General features: G+C 38.4%; 1 protein-coding gene across 6 annotated transcripts in view; it reads right to left on the bottom strand.

The window, feature by feature from the left end:
• BTRC (beta-transducin repeat containing E3 ubiquitin protein ligase) overlaps positions 1-25,346 on the bottom strand; it is a 194,312-nt gene that overhangs the window by 5,255 nt on the left and 163,711 nt on the right. For all 6 annotated transcript variants that reach the window (XM_024121310.2, XM_024121307.2, XM_028480958.2 and 3 more), the window contains 9 exons: positions 20,071-20,302; positions 15,977-16,163; positions 10,911-11,007; positions 10,127-10,264; positions 9,535-9,653; positions 7,474-7,723; positions 6,859-6,977; positions 5,160-5,270; positions 3,425-3,503 (listed from right to left, as the gene is read on the bottom strand). In XM_024121310.2, the coding sequence (XP_023977078.2) occupies positions 3,425-3,503; positions 5,160-5,270; positions 6,859-6,977; positions 7,474-7,723; positions 9,535-9,653; positions 10,127-10,264; positions 10,911-11,007; positions 15,977-16,163; positions 20,071-20,302 (1,332 nt within the window). The remainder of the gene's footprint in view (positions 1-3,424; positions 3,504-5,159; positions 5,271-6,858; positions 6,978-7,473; positions 7,724-9,534; positions 9,654-10,126; positions 10,265-10,910; positions 11,008-15,976; positions 16,164-20,070; positions 20,303-25,346) is intronic.

The following is a 25,346-nucleotide window of genomic DNA, read 5'->3' as shown; positions in this document are numbered from 1 at the left end:
CTCGAAGAAAATAGAGGGGAAAATCTTTGTGACTTCGGATTAGGCAAATAAATTTTTTTTAAAGATATAATAGCTAATAACATAATCCCTAACAGAAAAATTGACACACTGGACTTAATCAAAATTAATTTCTGCTTTTCAAAAGATACTTTAAAGGGAATAAAAAAAACAAACCATGGACTGGAAAAAAAAATTTGCAAATCACATACTTAATAAAAGACTTGTATCCTGAATATGCAAAAGAATCTTAAAACTCAATAATCAGAAAGCCACTCAATTTTTAAAATGGGCAAAACATTCAAACATTTCAACAAAGTAGATATATGGATGGCATATAAACATGAAAAGATGCTCAACACTGGGGCTTCCCTGGTGGCGCAGTGGTTAAGAATCTGCCTGCCAATGCAGGGGACACAGGTTCAATCCCTGGTCCGGAAAGATCCCACATGGCGTGGAGCAACTAAGCCCATGTACCAACTAAGCCCATGTACCGCAACTACTGAGCCTGTGCTCTAGAGCCCGCGAGCCACAACTACTGAGCCTGCATGCCACAACTACTGAAGCCCATGTGCCTAGAGCCCATGCCCTGTAGCAAGAGAAGCCACTGCAATGAGAAGCCTGCACAAGGCAATGAAGAGTAGCCCCCACTTGCTGCAACCAGAGAAAGCCTGCGCGCAGCAATGAAAACACAATGCAGCCAAAAATAAATAAATTTTTTTAAAGTCCCCCTTTAAAAAAAAAAAAAGATGCTCAACATTATTAACATTAGGGATATAAAATTAAGATCACAATGCAGTACAATGACACACTTATTAGAAGGGTTCAAAAAAGACTGTACTAAGTATTGGTGAGGATATGGAGTAACTGGAACTCTCATGCACAGTTGTAGTACCATGTTAAATTGTACAACTGCTTTGGAAAACAGTTTGAAGGTTTCTAAAAATATTAATAATATACTTACCATGTGACCTATCCATTCTGTTTCTTGGATTTATCCCAGAGAAATGAAAATATATGTTCATACAAAGACTTGTACATAAATGTTTATAGAAACTTTATTTGTAATAGGCTCAAACTGGAAATAACCTAAATTTTCATCAATTGGCAAATGGATAAATAAATTTTGGTATAACCATAAAATGGGATAATCCTCAGCAATTTTCAAAAAGGAAAATTGCTCTATATGAACAACATGCGTGAATCTCAAAATAATTATGCTTTGTGAAAAGAAATAGGCAAAAAAGAGTACATACTGTTATGATTACACTTATAGAACACTAGAAAATGTAAACTAATCAATATTGACAGAAAGCAGATCAGTGGCTGCCTGGGGATAGGAGCAAGGAAAAGTGGGGTGGGATGGGAAGGAGGGATAACTATGTAATAGGGGGCATGAGGATATGTTCATTATTTGGCTGAAGTGATGTTTTCACTGTTTTGTACATACATCAAAATTTATCAAGTTGTATACTTAAATATGCCCATGTTATTGTATGTCTATTATACCACAATAAATCTGTTTTAAAAAACTTAGTAAGACAACTCAATAAATAAATGAGGATGAGATGTGAAGACACTTCAAAAGAAGATAAGCACATGAAAAGATGTTCTATACCATTAGCTATCACAGAAATGCAAATTAAAACTATAACCACTACACACCCACTCAAATGTCTGTAATGTTTTTAAAAACTGACAACACCAAGTCCTGTCAAGGATGTGGAAAAATTGGACATTCACACATTGTTTAGTGGAAATGTAAAATGGTTTGCATTTGCAAACTCCCAAAATGCTACTTTGGGAAATAGCTTGGTAGTTTCTTTTAAATTTAAATATATATTCAGAAATCATACTCCTAGGTATTTACCCAAGAGAAATGAAAGAAAAAAATGTACATACAAAAGCCTGTATGGGAATGTTTTCAGTATCACCAAAGACTGAAAACATTCCAAATGTCCTTAAACTGGTGAATGAATAAAGAAATTAGTTCATCCATACAATGGAATACCACTCAGCAATAAAAAGGAACAAAGTATTAACACATGCAACAATGTGGATGAATCTCAAAAGAAGTGAAAAAAGCCAAATGCAAAAAGCTACATAAATATGATTTAATTTATATGACACTCATAGCAAAACTATAGAAACAGTTGCTAGGGGTTGAGGAGAGGGAATTAATATGAAGGGGTATCATTTTTGGGGTGATGGAAATGTTCTATATCTTGACTGTGGTGTTTATACACAATTGCAAAATTCATAGAAGTACACTAAAAAAGGGACAAATTTTGCTGTATGTAAATTATACTTCAAAAATCAAATGAATTAGGGCTTCCCTGGTGGCGCAGTGGCTGACAGTCCGCCTGCTGATGCAGGGGACACGGGTTCGTGCCCCGGTCCGGGAAAATCCCACATGCGGCGGAGCGGCTGGGCCCGTGAGCCATGGCCGCTGAGCCTGCGCATCTGGAGCCTGTGCTCCGCAACGGGAGAGGCCACAACAGTGAGAGGCCCGCATACCGCAAAAAAAAAAAAAAAAAAAAATCAAATGAATTAAAGTACACACTTTAAAAAACCATGTGTGAAACATGCAGGTAAAGCAAGTCTGGTGCTATAAGAAGAGCTTTAAATCCAACAAGGAAGACAAAGAAATGCATCTCTCTCTTCTCCAAAGCAGAGGCTGCCTAAATGTTGAGAGTCAGGATTCAGAACACTGGGCTTCAAATGCTTGCTCTCATCTTTTCCCTGAATTGTGCAAAAGATTTGTCCTCCCTGGTGCCCCACCTAATCTTCTTCTAATGGAAGCAGCTTTCAAACCTTAAGCCATTTTCTGATCTGGGCCTTTGGCTAACACCATGATAAAGAACTTGGTGCTTTTGAGGTGACGTTCTTCCTTCTATGTCACTTCTTTGCCCAAATATCAAGATGTTTGGGCAAGGGGGCATATTAGTATAAAAGAGATGAGATTTAAATTGCTGGAGGCAGCATGGCTTAAATAGGAAGCGTAACTCAGGGGCTGACCAGGGGGTTCACATAGACTCCAATGGCACTTTTTGCAGGCAAAGGTGTGCAGGTCCTCAGATTCTGGACAGGTTCCAATTTGAGTAATTATGTTCTCTCTCCCTAAGTACCCCCTACTGTTTCTGGCAGATAGAGAATTCTTCTTCACTTCCTGTACTAAACTGTTGTGTAGAGTTGCTGTGCAGCTGTTGAACAGCTGCCACATTCTTCTCCATATACAGTCTCAAGCACTTTTGGATGAAAGGCAGCTATATAAACATTTTATTGTCATGTATTGGTTGCCTTTCCACTTAGTAGTAGGCTTTGTGAAGTTCTAACTATCAAATCCAGCTCTGTATTCCACAGCACATCAATGTTAATTTCTTTCCCTTCCTGCTCCCCACACCCCTCTAAACAATAAGGCTCTTACCACAAGGGTCCGTAGACAGAGAGTTCCTGCAGGAGCACGGGGGTCCAAAGCAGCTACAAGATCCCACACCTTAATTTTTCTAAAGATCAAAAAGGGGACAAAAATCTTAGTTAAAAGCAAAATTAAGGGAACACAGGAAGAATAGTAAAAAGTCACGGCAATAAATATGTACTGCGAAGATAGTTTATATTATAAATGCAGCTCACAGGAATATACAAAAACTTTTTTGTTTTGGAGACTCAGGCCTTGCATTCATTCTTAAAAGTCGAAAATGTACGTGATTAACCTAAAAACGAGAAACAGGTTAGCTTTAACCAAACTGAAGAGAGTGAATGGTAAAGTTACACCATACTTTGGGCCAAAAGGAGTTCTTATATCAATACATTAGAACTCTTAATGATAGAAGAGATCACTTAGACCTAGAAACCTGTAACTCTGAGGCACCTTCTTTCTGGTCAATTCTAAGAATGGCTCACGTCACACATATCAGAGAACTGGGGTCCATTTAAGAGCTCTGGAGTTTATATAAGCAAATCCTCATATTTTGATTTAAATAAGAAAAGTATAGCCCTTCTATAAATCAAGTATAGGTCATGTCTCCTCAAGGTAAGTATTAATAACAGACAAAACCCAAGAAAAGTGGGTATAGATCAAAACCAGGGCAATGAGAAAATACAACCTTGGACTTACCTGGAACATGTCATCATACCCTGAACAATTTCCCAAGGGGAGAACAGTGATGGCTGACTCAAAGCAGAGGAAGTGGGTCTGTTAACACTTACTGCTGCTGCTTGAGTTGTCTTAATATATCAGCATAGCCAACTCATAAACTAAGATAATGTTGTAAGTTAGTTTCTGATATTTAAAAAAGCTGCCAGGGACCTCCCTGGTGGTCCAGTGGTTAAGACTGTACTCCCAAGGCAGGGGGCCTGGGTTCAATCCCTGGTCAGGGAACTAGATCGCACATGCCACATCTAAAAAGATCCCACGTGCTGCAACTAAGACCCGGCAGAGCTAAATAAATAAAAATAAAAATAAAATAAAATAAAATAAAAAGCTGCCGATATTTGAACTGTGGCCTTCTACTTCCCCAAATCAGGCACCTTGATGAGGAGAAATGATAGAGAGCACTTCATAAGTGAATACACTTTTGTAAGAATTTACTACGTGCTTATTAGCATTGCTGGACATGGGATCTATCCACAACATGAATGGACTCTATGACCATTCGAAATCAGACTGAAGGAAAGTAAAGATTACTTAACTCATTGTGACTGAAATGCTAGAAGTGAGGACAAGAGGGCTGTACTTTTAGGAATCACCCAAAGGGATAAAAATTCAAGACTGTACCATACTAAGTGCCACCTCCCCCCAAGATATTGCCCTCCAACATTTCAGCTTTATTAATAAGTCACTATTTTATATTCATATCCTGAGATAGTGGGTTTACCAAGTTCTTTGCTTTATAGGGCAAAATGGATAAATATATAACCAAAAAACCAAAATATTAATGAAATTCATGAGCAAACAAGTACAATTAAATGATTGGGAAGCATATTTTAGAAAAGAGTAAACAAAGGAGAGGTGAATATATGGATTAGACACAAGAAATATTGTATCAGATTTTTTCTGTGAAATCTATAATCTTTTAGAGACAAGGAAAGGTTATATTTAACATTCTAAGGCAGGAGGGATTAACAGGCAGATTTTTTGAAAACGCTGTTAGCAAACTCACCCATCATAGGCTCCACTGACTATCCTCTTGTTATCAAATCGAATACAGCGCACCAATTCCTCATGGCCTTCTAATACTCGTAAGCATGCACCACATTCTATGTCCCATAATCTAAAAGAGAAAATTGAGTCAAGTGAATTTTCAGGTATTCTTTTCTAAGCTTGGAATTTTATAATAACATACTTCATACGTCTTTTAAAATATCCCCAAAATAAAATCAATCAACACTCATACACAAATGTATTACTTTCAGTGTAATTTATTTCTTTTCTGCCATATAAGCAGAAAAATATACGATTTAAGTTCAAATATGCAGTATATATTTTCAAAGCACCAACCTTCATATAATTCTGTAATCAGGGTCACCAAGGAATATAAAAGATGAATTCAATGTACACAGTTGCCTATGAAGGAAATGACCAAGCCAAGAAAAATAATGTTTTCTAAAATCACAATTAATAAGAATGAGATGCAGTATCAGTGACATCCTGCCCTCACAAAGTATGTCCACCTTTGTCACCGAGGACACTCTCTGCTTTCACCCCACTGTCCAGCACAGTTTTTCTCATATAATGGAAATGCAAAGTAAGTTCTCAAAAACTTTTATATACTAATTTAAATTATGTATGCTTTCTGACCAATCCAAAGGATTTCTAGGAATGATAATTTCCTTAGATATAACAGTATCTCTATCTGCTGTTTATTCAATGGCCTTTTCATTCCTTAGTACTTCTTTGAAGGAGGGGGAGAGGGTTGATAAATCTTTCAAATTCTATTCATATGAGTGTCATTCATCTTCATGAAGGATAAATACCAAAAAGTACTTCAATTTGTGGATTCTTCATAATTTCTTCATAATTTCAAAGACTGGTAACTCCCTGGGCCAATTATGTAATGCTAAGAAAAAAAAATGCACAATTTCTAGCAGGGAAACAAATCTCTTTTCTTTTTTTAGAACAGTGGCAAAGAGAAAAGGCCTTTAGCTATTTATTAGCACTTTTCAACTGCAGACAGGAGAAATTTAAAGAGAAGGGCCTTCAGCCTCCGTTTTTATCTCTCTTGCTCACTTCCTCTTTCAAGCAGTACTTTTTTTTTCTTTTTTTTTTTTATAGTGGGAAGAGGGAAATTTTTTTTCTGCTTGGTATTTGCTTTTTTGGCGGGGGTAGGAGTTTATTAATTAATTTATTTATTTTTGCTGTGTTGGGTCTTCGTTTCTGTGTGAGGGCTATCTCTAGTTGTGGCAAGCGGGGGCCACTCTTCATCGTGATAACGCGGGTCTCTCACTATCGCGGCCTCTCTTGTTGCAGAGCACAGGCTCCAGACGCGCAGGCTCAGTAGTTGTGGCCCACGGGCCTAGTTGCTCCGCGGCACGTGGGATCCTCCCAGACCAGGGCTCGAACCCGTGTCCCCTGCATTAGCAGGCAGACTCCCAACCACTGTGCCACCAGGGAAGCCCAAGCAGTACTTTTTAAATAGGTCTATCTGGTGATAAAACTATTACAGGAAGGAAACACATCAACAAAAGGCTTTGCTATGCTGCCTCTCTGCTTGGGGCAAACTTTTGATCTGTAAGAAGCTACAGAAACTGAAAATGTTTTATTATAAACATAACACAGTTGAAGATTTGTTTGATCTGTGCACAAATAATGAATGGCAGGATAATAGTGATCCCTTCTGGGCAAGGGCACCTGCTGCTCACCTGATAGTGTTGTCAGATGAGCCACTCACGACTAGCCTGTCTCTGTACTGCAAACAGGCGATTCCGCGTTTGTGTCCATTTAAGGTCCTTACAAATTCACAAGTACTTGTGTTCCATACCTGAAACAAAAATAGCATTTGGCAGTTGATCTGGTGCTTTTACTAGTAAAATCTATGGCAACTGGAGTTTTTGGGAAGCAGAAAATAGGATTGAACTAATAGGGGGAATTCAACTTTTTAAACCAATCCAAATCAAACCAAAAAATGACAAGTTTAATTCACAGTAATATACAGGTAATTTGTAGCCGGCTGCTATCACATGAGAATCCTCAAATTGATGTACTCTTATGGGGTTAGTCTGGTCTTGCAGACAAATTTTCTTGAACCTAAATTTACCCCTGCCCTTTTCATACTCACCATTATTTATAGGAATGAAAACCTCATTCAAATTGTCACACAACCTATCTCACTCATTACCTTTTTACGCATAAACTAGTATTTGATTTAAATATTAAGTATTCTACAGTGAGGGTTAAATATGAAACTGCCCTTGAGCAGACTTCCCCATGAACTCCCCTTTTCTAAGTTGGGGACTTACTGAAAAATGCCTTATTACCTTTATAGTCCTATCCCCAGATGCAGAAACGATGTACTTGTCATCAAAGTCTACGACATTGACTGCAGCTCGGTGTCCAACAAGCACCCTCCTGAGGGTGATGTCAGTTGGGGAGGCCATATCCCACACCGCAATGGAACGGTCTTTGGAACAGGTCACCATCATGCCGTTATTGAAACGCAAGTGCAGAACTGCTTCACAATGGTGAATCAATGTGTTTAGCATTTCACCTGTATTTACATCCCACACCCTGGAACAAACAACATTAAGGTTATCTGAGATTGAGGAGGAGCTCATGCTACAATCTATTACAAGTATTGGACCACCTCACTCCCCACCCTTCCCACCCTATTCTCATAGTTAGTGTTACACCCTACTTTCCTTCTGCAGCTCTGAAGTTGAGCTGAGCTAAAGTGTACTGATGGACCATGGGGAAGTGGTAGACAAAGGGCTGGACTGGGAGAGTAGGAAGAAGAAGGGGATGGGATGCTGCCAATGTGAAATCTGGGCTAGTTTCAGGGGGCTGGAATGAGGTTGCAGCGACCATCACCAGAGAATTGGCCACAGACTTCAAGATTATCATAAACCTTCTAATATTCAATTCCAATTTTAAACTGGGAATCTGATTAATAACTACAGCATTGGTGGTCCCACAGACAGCCCTCAGGTCCTAGACTGACATAGGCCAAGAAGCTTCCCTAACAGCCTGACTTAGTACTATGGATGTGAGTTTGATGACCCTGGACCTTTTCACCACATAGGTCAAGGCCTAAAATTACCTAGACTCTAAATGTAAGGCCCCATTTCTGTGCTTTAAATGAGTGTAGGGATCAAAAACAGCCATCCCAATATCAATATGGGCTTCACAGCAGAGTGTGCGACCCTTGGATAGCTTGAGAATTTTTTGTGAAGGTATATTTTACTTTGATCACTCTATTTTTGTATATTTACTTTGTTTTTTACAACACATTTTATTTCTTTTTTCAGTTTAACCCTCTTTTAGAAAATCATTTTTTCCCTTGTCCTATAAATGATGTTAGCCTCCTACAATCTTTCAGCTTCCTTGAGGCATTCCACAAGCACCAATAAATGTTAAATGTTGATAACTCTAAGAACAGAATTTGCTATGCCTTTAAGTCAAAAGACAAGAAACAGGAATGGCCTTTTCTATTCATAGAGGATAACTTGGAATGGTAAACATTTAACTTCAGAGAATCTAACAATGCAGTTAACTTCTTTTTTTCCTATTTTTTTAAAGTTACTTTTGATGCATTATGTTTGCTAAATCCTTTAGCTCAAGGCAAAATTCCTAACAGAGGTTTCTAGTAGTGCTGCTAGTACCCAGAACTCAAGCTACACTGGACTCCAGCAGCATAATGGCTGTGTCATCAAATCACTAACGCCTCTGGAAATTGAAGGTCCCTCCCTGAGTGAAGCTTGCAATTAAAAACTGCAGGGACAACAGGGGAGGGGTTGGCAAAGAGAGAGCTTTGCTCACCTGTACACATTTTAAAGGAGATATGCATGCCTGTACTACAGTTATAACCACTTGAAAGGAAGGCTTCATTCCATTCATGTCATTCCCCTGTGAGGTGGTTTTTGTAAGAAATGCAAGGTTTACCAAGTTTCTATAATAGATGATTCCCCCAAATCAAAATAGAATATGTAGTTTCTTTTTTTTTGTAATTAAAATTTTTTTTTATTTTTAAATATTTATTTAGGCAGTGTGGGTCTTAGTTGTGGCACGTGGGATCTAGTTCCCTGACCAGGGATTGAACCGGGGCCGCCTGGATTGGCACTGCAAAGTCTTAACCACTGGACCACAAGGGAAGTCCCTGTAGTTTCTTAAATGTTAAAAAATGTAAACTTACCGTAACCATTCCTAAATCAAGTTTTCTAGTTTTAGACTGACACAATGATGGGGAGAGCTGGTGGTTTATTCTTCTTTGGTTATGAAGTTCCATAACTGTGTTCATGCAGATACATACAAAATTACTATCTAAGACAGAACAGAGTGAATCTGATATTTCAGAGTTCAAAAGATCATTTGAAATTTTCTACCTGACTGTGGAATCCGATGATCCAGTTATGATCACCCTCTCGTCATACTGGAGACACAGGACAGAACCTGTGTGGCCTGTGAGAATTCGCTTGCATTCCAATGTGCTTTTATCCCAGATCTAGGATGGCAAACAAGATCCTTTTGATCATCGTGATAATGGGGTGCTGCAGAGACTTGCTAGCTCTATTATGTGTTTGATTCCCCAAAAGAATCAAAGCCCGGAGTAGTGTGGAATGCATTCTTTCCTAAAGGTATAGCTAAGCACCTATATATATGTGGCTTCAGTACTAATGCAGACTTTATCCTTTTCATTAAGGAACCAGCGGTAGCCTGTAATTATGTGAAGGCCAAAAGAGTAATAGCCCATTCAGTGCACTTCAAGAAGAGAATTTAACCCTAGTCCTATCCATTTGCATGTGTTCTGGAGGGAAGCAGGCATTTTTCCTTTAAGGAAATTTTGGCGTTTGGACTGGAAACAATCTAAAACTCTTACTTTCTGGAAATACTGCTTACAGTTTATGCTTTAGATTGCTTTATACTGTGGTCATCCTCACCCCTTCTGCTACCTTCCCATAACTGAAGAGACCTCACCTTGATTGTGTTGTCTCGAAGGCCGCTTACTATCTTCTGATCATCATACTGTAAACAATAAACTCCTTTGCTTGTTTCACTTCGGCAGTGGATTCTCTGTAAGCTATGTCTTCCACATCTCCAATTAGATTCTATTGTCTGAGAAGAAGGAATGGTAAAGAAGCAATAATTAGGAAAGGAATAGAACTAAGCTCTTATCTGACTTTCATGGCAACCAATGACAAATGCTCAATGCTTTACTCTACTGGATATATTAAACTTAAGGCATTTTTAAAAAAAAGCCACTATTTAACGCTGTAAAACATTTTTCCATGTGCAAAGTAATTAAAGATTTATTTCCTAGAACTCTCCTGTATATAACTCGTTGAACTAAATAATAAACCTGCTAGAAAGAGACAGTTCACCAACAGAGCGCAAGCTATGAACCACATGAGGTTACCTACTCAGTGCTCGTCTTTCATTTGTGGTGGCCATTTCTACCAGTGAACTTCCACAGAGGCTCAATTCAGAAGATATTTGAATAATGGCTTATAAGTGCAACTTTAGCAGTTTCACTGCTGTTATCATATTCTCTCATCTATTTATCAGTAAACAATTTTCAAAAGCTTAACATTTTTTTTGCCTGGGAATTTACTGTATTTTACCTATCCTACCCACTTGTAAAGAAATTGATTTTTAACCCACACAATAAACCCTAATGGGTTTGCTGTAACAATGCTGTTACTGAAGAATGTTGATGATTCTCTAGTATTTGGCAAATACCCAAATATACATAGATTCTTACCTCAATATCTTGTATGATTTTAGGATAAAGTGCTCTATAAAAAGAGTTGGGAGGAGCATTCCCATCAGGAGGTTTGTTTTTGAATAAATACTGTCCCCTAAAAAACAACAAATATTTCCCAATAAAAATCATAATATTATACATTTACAAGGAACTTCCTATTTCTTCAAAGTGTTTTCACAGTTACCATTCCATATAATCTCCATAACTAGCCTGGTGAGGTGTGAAGTTAAGCTCGATTTCAGGAGTCCACGTCAAGGAGGAACTTCCTGGGCTCAAAGGAACTCTGCCAACATTGATTTGCTTTTGGGTAAAACATGATGATTTCTAGTACAGAACATCAGAGTGTCAGGCCTTCAGGAATATTATGTCAATAGACAAATGGAATGCACATAGTCAGAATTCATCTATTGACTATCAGACCTCTGTATAGACAGATTCATTGGCCTTATCTTTTGAAAATTTTGTTAGTGATGATAACTACCACCTTTGAACTAGGCACATGCCCCAAAGACATTTTTTTTCACTGAGTAAAGCTGTGCCAGTGTCAGTGGAGCCTGGCATTGTGGGCAGCAGGAATGGCTCTGTCACAGAGATCACTTTTTCTAGTCTCCAGTTATATGGGGTAAGGTGTGTTGGCGGCTCAGGCACCCAGGCTGCTGGTGATCAGTGTAGCTATGCTTTGAAAGGAGCAATTTCGACAGAAAACAAAGGGATCACAGGAGTGTCCAGCAGCAAGTATGAAAGCAGATAAAAAAAAGAAACGCCTAAGAGCACTGTGCTGTCCAGTCTAAGGCACAAAATTGACTTTCACAGGTGTGTTCCTGGCTATGTACATACATACATGGATTTTATTGCCTTTCCTTGATTCCAGTGGGCAACATTTGTTAGCGTCTCCTTCCTTATGAAAGCACATCTCTGGAATACTCATATCCCAAGCTAGATCTTTGCTACAAAAAAAAATCAGTAAATGGCAATCACTTCCTGCTGGGTAAAAAATTTAATTCCTCATCCTGAAGTTAAAAACCCACCAAACACGGTGTGCAAGCTAGTAAATCCCACTATGGGTGTACTAACTGCTGTTCTCATTGGCACTGTGCCTTGCAAAGTGGAGATAGGCAGAAATGCCTCTGAGTGTAATCCTGGCACCAGAGAAATCATGTTTTCTCTGGGCCAGTCATCCACTCCTCCCTCTATAGCTCCATTAAAAAATAATTAATTGTTCAGTGTCTCTAGGAGCACTTCTCCCCTGCCCTCTTCCTATTATACACCTTGAAAATTAGTTGAGAAAATTTCCTATCAGGAAGGTAGCTGGCTCTGACTTCTGTGTTGATACAAAAAGGGTAATCTGCAACAGAGAAGCTAAAATAATAGTTTTTTTTTTAAAGGGACTAATAGGAACAAGAAACATGATACATCAACATAAAGAAAAGGGCAAATAAGACACACTATGAAATAATTTGGGCTTCAAGATACACTTCTCTGAACAATATTATTCTATAAACACATTGCAGGCAAACAGATTTTGAATGAAGAGGTTCTAATCTCGTTAATAGGGAATTCCCTGGTGGTCCAGTGGTTAGGACCTGGCACTTCCTCTGCTGGGGGCCAGAGTTCAACCCCTAGTGGGGGAACTAAGATCACGTAAGCTGCAGAGCTCAGCAAAAAAAAAAATAAAATAAAATAAAAAAATCTGGTCAATAATTACAGTTTAATAGTTTCAACATCAACATCCTTTAATGAGGTAAGAATCACTATATTCATTTGGCAGATGAAGAAATCACATGTCAGGGAGGTTAAGCAACTTGCCCAAGGTCACACAGCTAGTAAGTAGACCTGGGATTTGAATCTAAGTCTGACTTCAGAGGTCACACTCTTAATTACTTTATATGTCTGGTGGGTTTTTTTGTTTGTTTTTTAAATTTTTATTTATTTATTTATTTTTGGCTGCGTTGGGTCTTCGCTGCTGTGCGCGAGCTTTCTCTAGTTGCAGCGAGTGGGGGCTAACTCTTTGCTGCAGTGTGTGGGCTTCTCGTTGTGGTGGTTTCTCTAGTTGCAGAGCACAGGCTCTAGGTGTGCGGGCTTCAGTAGTTGTGGTGCGTGGGCTCAGTAGTTGTGGCTCGCAGGCTTAGCTGCTCCACAGCATTGGGATCTTCCCGGACCAGGGCTCGAACCCATGTCCCCTGCATTGGCAGGAGGATTCTTAACCACTGTGCCACCAGGGAAGCCCTAACTACTTTATTGTCTCTCAATGCCCACCATTTCTCAGAGATTCCTGTCCTCCTTTTAATATCTGGCAATCGTATACAGGCACCCCAGGATTTTCTTCATATGCAATGAAACTATACCCTAAGGAAAGAGAAATCATACAAACCTCTGATCTCATTTTCTACCCCACTGTATTTATCACACCTTGCTAAAGTATTTGAATTTCTTTGAATCAAAGGTGCTACAAAAGAGGGTGGCTCAGTGTTGAAAATGGTTTCTCAGTCTATATTTATTTTGTAAGTCAAAACCTTTTATGATGGAAGCTCTTTGACAACAGGGACCACTTCTATGTGAAATGCCTAGTACTTTTGAGAGTGTGAGGACATGATAAATGCTAAATATTAAATTCAGAATGTTATCATAAAATGTGATCTGCTGATTAAGAAAATGGACTTTTCTCAAGTGGTCTTTTATTATACTTTTAAGAGTTACCATTACTGAGCAGAGAGAATATTCAGTATTATTCAAGAGAGAAAATAAGAGTTCATGTCCTAGGGGCAGACTGTCAAATTCATCTGGATATAAAATGCAACAGTAGAGTGGAAATTAAACCCAAAGCTTTTTTAGAAAACTGTATTTATTTATTTTTGGTTGGAAGAAATGGAAGAAACTTTCAAAGACAGTATTTGGTGAAAGGTAGTATAACAGACTTTATTGACAAAGGAGGCTTGGTTAAGACAACTTGCAAGAAAAAAATGAAAAAGTGATCATAGATTAATTTTTTTTTTAAGTGGGAAAGGACAACTAACACAGGAAGAAAGGCAACATGTAAAAATAAGCAGCCACAGAATGTGAAGGGGATACTGGAGGTGATCTTCATGGGGTGAACAAATATTTGAAATTTCATGGGTCTATATCAAGCTGATAAATATGGCCAAAGACAAAGGAATACAGTCAGAACTCTGAAGGATACTCAAAAGAGCAGGAATGGGTTTCTATGGTTGGAGAGATAGAGGGAAGAGTGATAACTGGTGCTGAATCCTGAATTATTTCTCAGCTATACCTTCACACACCCTTTCAAAAGGCCAAAAAGCCGTCCGTTCAATGATCTTACTTGGTTTTTTCTTCTGTGTAACTAACATAATAGATCTTTAGTGCCAACCCTAAGCAAAACTGTGGAGCCTACATTTATCTTTGGCATTTTCACACATATGTGTCAAGATCTGTCCATCTACTTCTTGTTCTCCCTGCCTTCAAAAAAAGAGACTTTGTAAAGTCTCAAGGTGTGATAAAGGCTTATTGTCATTTACAGTCCAAATGGGAACAAAGTACATTTTAACAGGGAACAAAACCTTTACAGCTATGGGAATAAGTCTCTACAACTGAAATTTCAGGTCAGGATTTATTTGGAGGGGAGTTTCTTTTCATTTTTTTTTTTTTCCCCTGAGGGGTGGAGGAGTATTCCTAGCTGCCCCAAAATTTTCCCATGTAAGCAACTGCCTCCTCTATTTCTAAGGCTCATCCTGGCATGCTTAGCAAAATGATGGACTTTGAATGCCATACAACTATACACTTTTTTGCTTTTTTATACAATATAAAGAGTTTATTTCCAAATTATGAAATAAGTTATGAAAGATAAGATTTCTAGTTTTCTATATAGTGAAATAAGTCAGAATAAAGAAAACATATTTGGGAAGGAGAAATAATAACTTTCACTTATGCAATTTTTATATAGCCAAAAATTGCCTGGCATTTGCTTCCTAATTTAATTGAATTTGGGAGAAATTTTAAAGTCTTCCTAATAACCAGAATGACAGAAATCTCTTGAAGCACTTGGTATAATATTTAGAGGTCATTATGTTTATTATACTTTAATGAATTTCAAAGATGCAAAAAAAGTAAGGGAGCTGACTATATTTTTATGAAAATTGCTAAGAAAAGCTGATCCTCCATTCTTAACTGTTCTGTATCTCTTTATGATCCACGATAAACAATTCATAAAATTAACTGCTCAGGATATCACTGAGCATACATATGCCTGCTGGTGCATATCTACCAACTAAAACATTTAATATGTCACCTTTATTTTATTTATGAAATATTCACACCCAACTTTCTTATAGTGACATCATAGAGACATCCTCCGAGAGAAAATTATATATAGAAGACATCTTCCAGAAGTTCTAATGAAATGGTACCATTACATTAAGAGAACAACAAAATTGGTGACTATCTCTTGGGCTGCTAACTATATAATGCCTTATAAGGGATTCAGGATTAAGCAATAAAATCTTGAGAAAATATAAGAGTATTAAAAAGAAACAATGATTTATACTAAATTCCAATCTTCCCTCTTTCTGATGGCTTGAGTTCTTATTCTAGTTGGGTATAAAAATAATTTTGATTACAAAGATGATAAAACACCACAGGCAAGGGCTGAAGGCAAGAAATCTGAAAAAGAAAATAATTATTTGTTCTGGATTATTTTAGGGGAAAGCTAGATCTGATGGCTTCTGTGTGACTCAAAGCCATCTACTTGCCTCATAAATTGACCATCAGCCCTTTTTTAGGACACCAATCTCTGCCCAGAAAACAGAACGCTTCAAATAGAATGGCTGGCCAGTTTTTTATAATTTTTTGCAAAGCAGTATTAATACATTATTATGTCACTTATGAGTGACTGGTCAGAAGAAAAACTGTCAAGTACATGAACAACTATTTAACATTTTTTGCTATAAAACAGCAAAATCACTGTATCAAAAGATAAGTGGTCTCATGGCTCCCAATAATACTGTATTCCAGAGACTGAAAGGCCAGGTCCTGAAGCTCTGTAATAGTAAGAACGTTAAAAGCCTCACCACCCTCTTCGTTCTGCCAGGCCTCTCCACAGAGAATCTGTCCTGACCATTCTCTCAATGAGCTTCTTCCATAACATGCCATCAGATGTCACTCGGTACCATTCCTTGCACACAAGTTCAGCAGCACATAGTGATTTGGCATCCAGGTATGACAGAATGTTCTCAGCGATGTGATCTAAACCCCGAGCTTTCGGTGGGGGGAGGAGGCAAAGAAAAAGAACATAGATAGTGGTGAATAATTTTTTACAAAAGGTCCTTTAAATCAGAACAGCATTTATTCTGCTATGAAGGCACATTACTGTCCCTAGTGTGGTCCAGTTTCTTTTTCAAACAGACTGGGGTAAAATGAGTGTCAATAATTTTTCTAAAAGGTTACAGAAATGAACAGTATTTTCCATCTTCCTTTAGATAAGGAACTGAAAACTAACAACCAGCAGACCCCCCAAGACATTAAAAATAAAAAGGATTCCAGGAAACAATTCACATCTATCTATATGGATTTCGGCACTAGGGGATGTTCTATGGATGGCATCTCAAACTCTGTGGTTCAGACCCCCCACACCCCAATTCTCTATATTAGGTCCATTTCTCATTCTGTTTCTATTACTGCTTCAGTTCCTAAGCTGTTCAGTAAAAGAAATATCCTTTAAATGTACTGGGAGAGAGGCACTAAGTCAGAATGTTCTGGATTATAGAATTCTGGGCATGCAGAAAGGAGAGAAGAAGGAAATACAGATTGGTATAGAAACATCCCAAGAGGAATGACCGAGAGGTATGTTTAAGTTCAAGTATGAGTTTAATTTTAGATGTTTAAAAAGTATATTTGAGAACAGTTGCTGCTAAAAGCCTAAATGACAGTTGGCCAAAAATGGGAAAAAAAAAATCCCAGACCAATAGATAACTTATCATTTCAGAGACTATTTTTGTAGGCTATACAGAGAAAAACAGTGGAAGTAGATCTTGGACTGTGTTAACTGGGTGGGCTTCTTAATTACAATTCTCTACTACCCAAATCTGTACTGGGGCCTCAGAGGAACAAATCCTATAACATAGGATATTCGCACTAACTTTTGGCTGCTGTTCTAACTCACAAGTGAGACAAAAACATTCAAAGTTATTTCTCTTTACAGGTTACATATCAGAGATTTGCTAAAGACTTAAAGAGTGCAAAAAGATTCCTTCATACTCTGATTCCCTTAGGCACAAACTTAACAAACAGGAGAGAGAATACCACATTTCATTTTGTGTCTTTCCCCTGAATCATACAAAGACACATATGCGCAGGCTCAGCGGCCATGGCTCACGGGCCTAGCCGCTCCGCAGCATGTGGGATCGTCCCGGACCGGGGCACGAACCCGTGTCCCCTGCATCGGCAGGCGGACTCTCAATCACTGCGCCACCAGGGAAGCCCACAAAGACACATTTGGATGGCATTAGCAAAAATCCAAATGTGCTTAAACGTTATTTTAATTTTTTTTTTTTTTTTTTGTGGTACATGGGCCTCTCACTGCTGTGGCCTCTCCCGTTGCGGAGCACAGGCTCCGGACGCACAGGCTCAGCGGCCATGGCTCACGGGCCTAGCTGCTCCGCGGCATGTGGGATCCTCCTGGACCGGGGCACGAACCCGTGTCCCTTGCATTGGCAGGCGGACTCGCAACCACTGCGCCACCAGGGACGCCCCGTTATTTTAATTTAAAAAATTGTATGGATATCAGTCACATTTTTCAGCAGATTTGGAAAAGAAAGAATTAAATGGATCTTGTTTGGCTGGCATCACATGTTCATATTTAAGCACAAGCAGATGGAGGCATTCATCACCTAATTTTTATTAAAGAAACATGACTATAAGCCAATTAAAGATATAATAATTAGTTTGTCATACAAAATACAGTAATGGCACAATTTCTGCATCTTTATATTGAAACTTTCTACACCATCAGAAGTTCCCAAAATGCATTCCTGTTTTTAATGGCTGGCATGAAATTGCTCCTGATCTTTCACTATGTCCCTATAATAAGTCTTTGGAAGTAATTTCACCTAACACTCCAAACAAACCCATTACATTAATGGATTACAGGCATTTTTTGAAGTAGTCTGGTTTACTAAATGTAGCCAGATGGTGTAGGTTCATAAGTTAAAGTGGCCATAAAGCATTAGACTGATGATTTAGTGTCTTATAAAGTGGTCAGCAGATATACATCAGAGATTGGTATTAGGCAAAGGATACACAAGTCTAATCATCTCCTGTTCAATTCTTAGTGGTATATGCTGGAGATCGTAACATGTCTCAGTGATTGGGAAGAGCACAGTAATGAGGTACACACAGATTGCTCGCACAAAGAAAACTGTTTGCCTATGGCTAAAATAAAATCCAATGAGTGAAGAAGGGGCAGAAATCTATTCTACTTAACAAAAGATACAGGAACAAATTCAGCTTGAAAATGGTTATTTCTAAGATATAAATAGGCATTTCTTTTATTTTAAAGGGCAATTTAAATTCCAATTTTGGAAAAACAAATGTTTAAAAAGATATAATTGGCAAAGGTTAAGCAAAGTGGTAATATGCAGTTTGGGGGGAAGGTATAAGTTGGAATATTTTTCTTAGAGGATAGTTTGGCACATGTATTAGAAGCCTTAAAAAATGTTCATAATTCACTAATATAGAAATCCCACTTCTGGTATTTTTTTCCCTAGGATGCCCAAAAGATAAATAAGAATGTCCACCACAGCACAGTTTATAATGGAAAAAACATTTTAAACTACCTAAATGTTCAATAAAGGGTTTAAATAATATGTGCTTCAATCACCATAAATAATACAAATACTATAAAAAATTATTTTTTAAAAGAGCCAACACTTAGAAAAATACATTAAGAGAATACAGTAAGAAAAAAATGTTACAAACACTTATGAGGGAAATATACACACCTAGGAAAAATATTAATAGCATATTAGTAGTTCTCTCTGAATGGTAGGGTTCTGGTAAATTTTATTTTTATATTTTAAACTTTTTTGAATTTTCTAAATTTCCCATAAGTGCTATAATCAGGAAACAACTGAAAAAAAATAAAAACAAGATAAGCTATTTTAGACATTCACTCACTTTTGTACTATTTTTCTTTTAAAATAAGCTATTAACACAGGTGAGAAACTTGTATTTTCCTGAGACAGCATTTCCCCCAAATACTGATGCCTACATAGTATCCTAGATCACCATCAATCATTCAGTGAAACAACCACAGCATTCTCCAAAGTATTTTAAGTGTGTGTGTGTCTGTGTGTATGTACAAATATATATATATATTCAAAAATATATAGTTTATAATAGCTATTTAGTTCCTGAGCAGTGAGATTGTAAACCCTGGCATTTACATATTTAATATCACAACAAGGCTCCTGAGATACCCTTCTTCCTAAAATATTCAATTAAAAATGTTTCTTATTCATTCCTATAATGTAAATATTCTGTTGATAAATTCCCATAGACATCCAAATTCAAATACATTAGTTAACATACCTTAAAACTAAGACACATTATAAAAGACACATCTCAAACCAGACAACACCTCAGAAAAGATTTTATTTAAACCTACGTGTGAGGGCTTCCCTGGTGGCGCAGTGGTTGCGAGTCCACCTGCCGATGCAGGAGACGCGGGTTTGTGCCCCGGTCCGGGAAGATCCCACGTGCCGTGGAGCGGCTGGGCCCGTGAGCCATGGCCGCTGGGCCTGCGCGTCCGGAGCCTGTGCTCCGCAATGGGAGAGGCCACAGCAGTGAGAGGCCCGCGTACAGCAAAAAAAAAAAAAATAAATAAATAAAAAATAAAATAAAATAAAAAAATAAACCTACGTGTGAGTAAACATATGGTGAATAGAGACAGGGAGAAGAGAGGTGAAAGAGGAGTCTCTATTATTTATAGAGTTTGATTTTTTGTATTTATATCCCAAGAAGGTACAATTAAAATACTCAGTTTGTAAAAATCAAGCCAACAAAGATTTTTTAAAATAGAGAGATATAGAGCTGTAGATTTAGTATGATTACCATTGTAACATATCTTCCAGGCAAATTAATGGCTTACAAACATCTGTAGACATACCTGGCAGAGCAGTTATGAAATCCCTCTGCAACATAGGTTTAAGATACGAGTTTATGTGTCCATGTTGGTAATGACACATTTGGGATATAAGATGTTCCACAAATTCCACTTGATCGGACTCTGACCACTGCTCAAAATATTTGACACACAGTTCCTTTTCCTTCTCATAGCTTGCCGAGAGTTTCCGTTGCTTGGGCACAATCATACTGGAAGTGCCATTGGCAAGTTTTGTCTGTAGAAGAGGTGGATTGAAAGAAACATGTAAGTATTGAAAATAAGGGAAATTATATAATTTTCCAGTCTGGCATGCTATGTTATGTATGTCTAAATGATGGAGCTCACTCTGTTACTCTATTAGTAATTGGATGTTTGCAAACAGCAGTTATATGGAAAAAGCCACAGAAATACCACAGCAAGTTGGTAAATCAGGAATACTGCTGGATGACAAGGTATCCATTTCCAAAAGCTTGTAGGAAAGCATTATTTGGAGATATATAGATGAAAACCGATGAAAGCATGTTATTACTAGCAAGCAAAAAAGCTAATTTGCTTTTTCTTGTATACACCAGTTACTGGGCATTTATACAATTACTTACTCACAACTTATTTTTTAATAGTCAAGTAAGAAATCCTCCATGCAAAGAAAAGCCAATGAATAATTTGAGACCCTGGTACCTTTGGAGATAAAGCTTAAATAACATCAATGCTCAATATACCCTTTTCCTCCCCCCAACCACCCCAAAATCCTGTCTCTGCTGTCATCAAAATTATATGCCATAAAGTCTTCTATATTGATTGATTCATTCAATAAATATTAATTGAGCATCTATAATGTGCCAAACACTGTCCTAGGTGCTAGGAATACAGCATTGAACAAAAATAATACAGTCTCTACCATCAGTAACTTACATTGTAGTAGGTACAGCAAGCTAAAAACATTACCATACAAACAGAAAATACAATGTAGACAGTATTTTGAAGAAAATAAAGCAGGATAAAGGGATAGAAAAATTAATATATGCTATTGTGATGGGCAAAAATCTAAGACGGTCCCCCAAGAAATTCTTGACCCCTGGTGTACAAGCATCTCTCTCAGTTATTCAAACAAACATGTAGGTACTGCCATGACTTAATTAAGGTCCCAAATCAGGACCTTAAGATACGGAGATTACTCCAGTGGGTGTGACCTAATGACATGAGCCCTTTAAAAGCAGAGAGTTTTCTCCAATTGGTTGCAGAAGAGAAGGGGATCACCTGACTAGGAATTCGGTCATCCTTAGGAGCTGAGAGCAGCTCCCAGCAGACAGCCAGTAAGGAAATGGGGACCTCAATCCTACAAAGGCAAGGAGCTGAATTTGCCAACAACAACAACGAGCTGAGAAGAAGATTTTTCCCCAGATGAGAACTCAGCCCAGCCGACACCTTGATTTCAGCCTTGTGATACTTTGAGCAGAGGACCCAGTCATGCTATATCAGACTTCCGACCTAGACAACAGTGAGCTAATGAATGGGTGTTATTTTAACTTGCTAAGTTTGTAGTAGTTTGTTATGTAGCAATTAATAAACAACTTAACAATTATTTAAGTCTAAGGGGTCAGAGATAGTTTCCCTAAAGATATGACATTCGAACTGACACATGAAGGAAATGAGGGAACTAGACATTTTGTTACACGGGAGAAAAATGGTCTAGGCAATGGGCATTTTGAGAGCAAAGGTCCTGGGTGGTAGTCTAAATGGCATGTTCAAGGAACAACAGGAGGGCCCAGGGTAGCTAGAACCAAGTGAGCAAAGCAAGAAGAAATACAGTTGAAGAAGTAGTCTAAGCCAGATGATCCAGGTCATTTGGGTGGTAGTAGCTATCTCCAAAGATGGCCCCAAACAATTCCATCCCTCCCTGAACATGAATTCTGTTCCTCCCATCAAGAAGTAGTTTGTCCTAGCCTTTGAATCTGGCCTTTGACTAACAGAATGTGGAGAAAGTGACATACTGGGACTTCTGAGTCCAGGCAACTTCTGCTTACTCCATCTTAGAACCTTGAGCCACCATGTAAGAAATTCAGAGTACCCTGCTGGAGAGGCAAGTCTGGAGGATGAGAAGCTATGCAGAGAGAGGTCACATGGAGAAGCACATAGCCTGAGCATGACAATCTGAAACCTTATAAAGGATCATTGCTATGTGGAGAATAGGGTGCAGGGGACATGAATGGAAATTAGGAGACTAATTAACAGATTACTTCACAGTAGTCCATGGAAGAGACAACAATCTTTTGGACTAGTAAGGTAGCTACAGACGTGGTGAGAAATAATTGGGATTCAACATACACTTTGAAGGCAGAGCCAACTGAATTAGCTGATAGGCTGAATATGGGGTATGAGGGGAAAAAAGGAGACAAGGACCATACTCAAGTCTGAAGCTGGGGAACACTAGGGTAAGATTCAGAAATTAACTGAAATTTTTGCTACTCTAAAAGTTGATTTTCTTTAGAGGATAACCACAACGTGGTAGGTACAACTAGGTACTTGTACTGTTTTTTTTTTTTTTTTTTTTGGCTGCATCAGGTCTTAGTTGCGGCACGCAGGATCTTTCGTTGTGGCGTGCGGGCTTCTCTCTAGTTGTGGCGCGTGGGTTTCTCTCTAGTTGTGGCACGCGGGATCAGTAGTTGCAGCGTGTGAGCTTAGTTGCCCCGAGGCATGTGGGATCTTAGTTCCCCAACCAGGGATTGAACCCGCGTCCCCTGCATTGTACTTTTCAAAGTAACCTGATGGATCTTTGGCATATTTGACTGAGGCAAACCCAGTGTGGCAAGGAGACCCATGCTACTGTGGAGTTCATATCTGCCTAGACATATTGAATGTGCCATAAAACTGTATCAAATTTAGATAATCAACTTCTGCTATTAAAGGCACAGACTTGCCTTAATTTCTAAAGGTTAACTCCTACCTGTAGGCCTCTTTACAAATGATTCCAGATACACAGCTGAAAGTATATTTCCAAGAATGGCAATAGCCATTCTCCTTTTTCTAAAAAATTTTTTTAAAAAAAATTTTATTTATTTTTGGCTGCGTTGGGTCTTCACTGTTGCGCACGGGCTTTTCTCTTGTTGCGGCGAGCAGGGGCTACTCTTTGTTGTGGTGCACTGGCTTCTCATTGTGGTGGCTTCTCTTGTTGCGGAACACAGGCTCTAGGTGCAAGGACTTCAGTAGTTGTGGCATGCGGGCTCAGTAGCTGTGGCTTGCGGGCTCTAGAGCGCAGGCTCAGTAGTTGCGGTGCACGGGCTTACGTGCTCCGCGGCATGTGGGATCTTCCCAGACCAGGGATTGAACCACTGTCCCCTGCATTGGAGCACTGGCAGGCAGATTCTTAACCACTGCACGACCAGGGAAGTCCCAAGCCATTCTATTTACATAGAAGAAGCGGACACCATAAACAGCAACCTTGGTGCACACAGAGTTGGATGTTTTTTAGCATAAATGCCATGGTTGTCTGTAAGACCAAAAATGATTAATAAGAACCTTGTTGGACACGGGCCTTGGGGGACTTCTGGGCTGTTTTATGTAGGTTATTTGTTTGTATCTCAGAAAATAAAAACTTGTGAAATATGGAGTAGGATTTTGAGAGCTAATAAATAGGTGGGTTTACAAGCTTGACCAAAAGCCACTTCTGATCCCAACATCCAAAACCTCTCACTCCATCATCTTTTATATATTTGTCTTTTATCTTTTAAAAGGTGGAAACGGACTGGAGTTGGATGCCACCAGAGTATTGTATTCTAGCTAAAGACCAGAAACGCCAGTAAGAGAAAACAATAATCAGCAAAGTAATGAAATTATTCTGTTTATACTTTAAATGAACCAGATGTTTCTATAAAAATGGGATCAGCGGCTATCAGACCATTAACAGATAAAAATGCCTAAGGATTTCACATATTGATTATCCCACCGCAGGAGCTAAAATTCAGTCAAGACTTTGTCATATTTTCAATGATCCAATCATAAATGGGACCTAAAACACTGGCTATTAGAAATGAAGTATAATCTGAGAGTTCATGTGTTTGCCAACTGTCTGCTGGTACTACATTCTAGTCACGACCCCTCAAAACAGAATATTTCCTTGTAGGTAGAAAGACATACACCTCAGATCCATCATCACTTTAAATGAGTACTCTTAATCACTATACCATACCGCATTGTTTTAAGAGTGTTGGCCCTACAGTAGAAAGACCTGGTTTTAAATTTTAACTCCTCAATTTAGCAGCTGTGTGACATGGAATAAATAACTTGATTTTTTTTTGAGTCTCTGTTCCCCTTGTCTGTAAAATGGGGCTATTATAGAATCTATTACATTGGGTTTTTGTGAAGATCAAATAAAATAATCTAAGAAAAGCCATGCTTAATTAGCTCACCACCTGGCATACAGTAAAGTGCTCAGTAAATCAACAGTCAATGAATTTATGACACTGCTGGAGCTAGGCCTTCTCTCTCTTTTTGAAAATATATCCTTCTTTCTCATTATGTAATAAATTTTTTCTATTTTAATTTTCATTGAAGTATAATATACGTAAAAGTACATAATCTTAAGTGTACAGCTTGATGAATTTCCATAAGGTAAACATACTATGTAATTAGCACCCAGGTGAAGAAACAGATTATCACAAGCCTCACAAGCCCTGCCTTGTGTTCCCTTTTTCAAGTCACTAGCACCCCTAAGGGTAACCACTATACTCATTTCACTTTTTTTTTTAACATCTTTATTGGAGTATAATTACTTTACAGTGAGTGGTGTGTTAGTTTCTGCTTTATAACAAAGTGAATCAGCTATACATATACATATATCCCCATATCTCCTCCCTCTTGCAACTCCCTCCCACTCTCCCTATCCCACCCCTCTAGGTGGTCACAAAGAACTGAGCTGATCTCCCTGTGCTATGCGGCTGCTTCCCACTAGCTATCTATTTTACATTTGGTAGTATGTATACCACTCTCTCACTTAGTCCCAGCTTACCCTTCCCCCTTCCCGTGTCCCCAAGTCCATTCTCTACGTCTGCGTCTTTATTCCCGTCCTGCCCCTAGGTTCTTCAGAACCCGCCCCTTTTTTTTTAAGATTCCATATATATGTGTTAGCATACGGTATTTTTCTCTTTCTGACTTATTTCACTCTGTATGACAGACTCTAGGTCCATCCACCTCACTACAAATAACTCAATTTCGTTTCTTTTTATGGCTGAGTAATATTCCATTGTATATATGTGCCACATCTTCTTTATCCATTCATCTGT

The sequence above is a fragment of the Physeter macrocephalus genome, chromosome 20, assembly GCF_002837175.3.
Source record: "Physeter macrocephalus isolate SW-GA chromosome 20, ASM283717v5, whole genome shotgun sequence".
NCBI classification, from domain to species: domain Eukaryota; kingdom Metazoa; phylum Chordata; class Mammalia; order Artiodactyla; family Physeteridae; genus Physeter; species Physeter macrocephalus.
The sequence above is the reverse complement of the archived record's forward strand: the minus strand, read 5'-3'. Positions and strand labels throughout refer to the sequence as shown.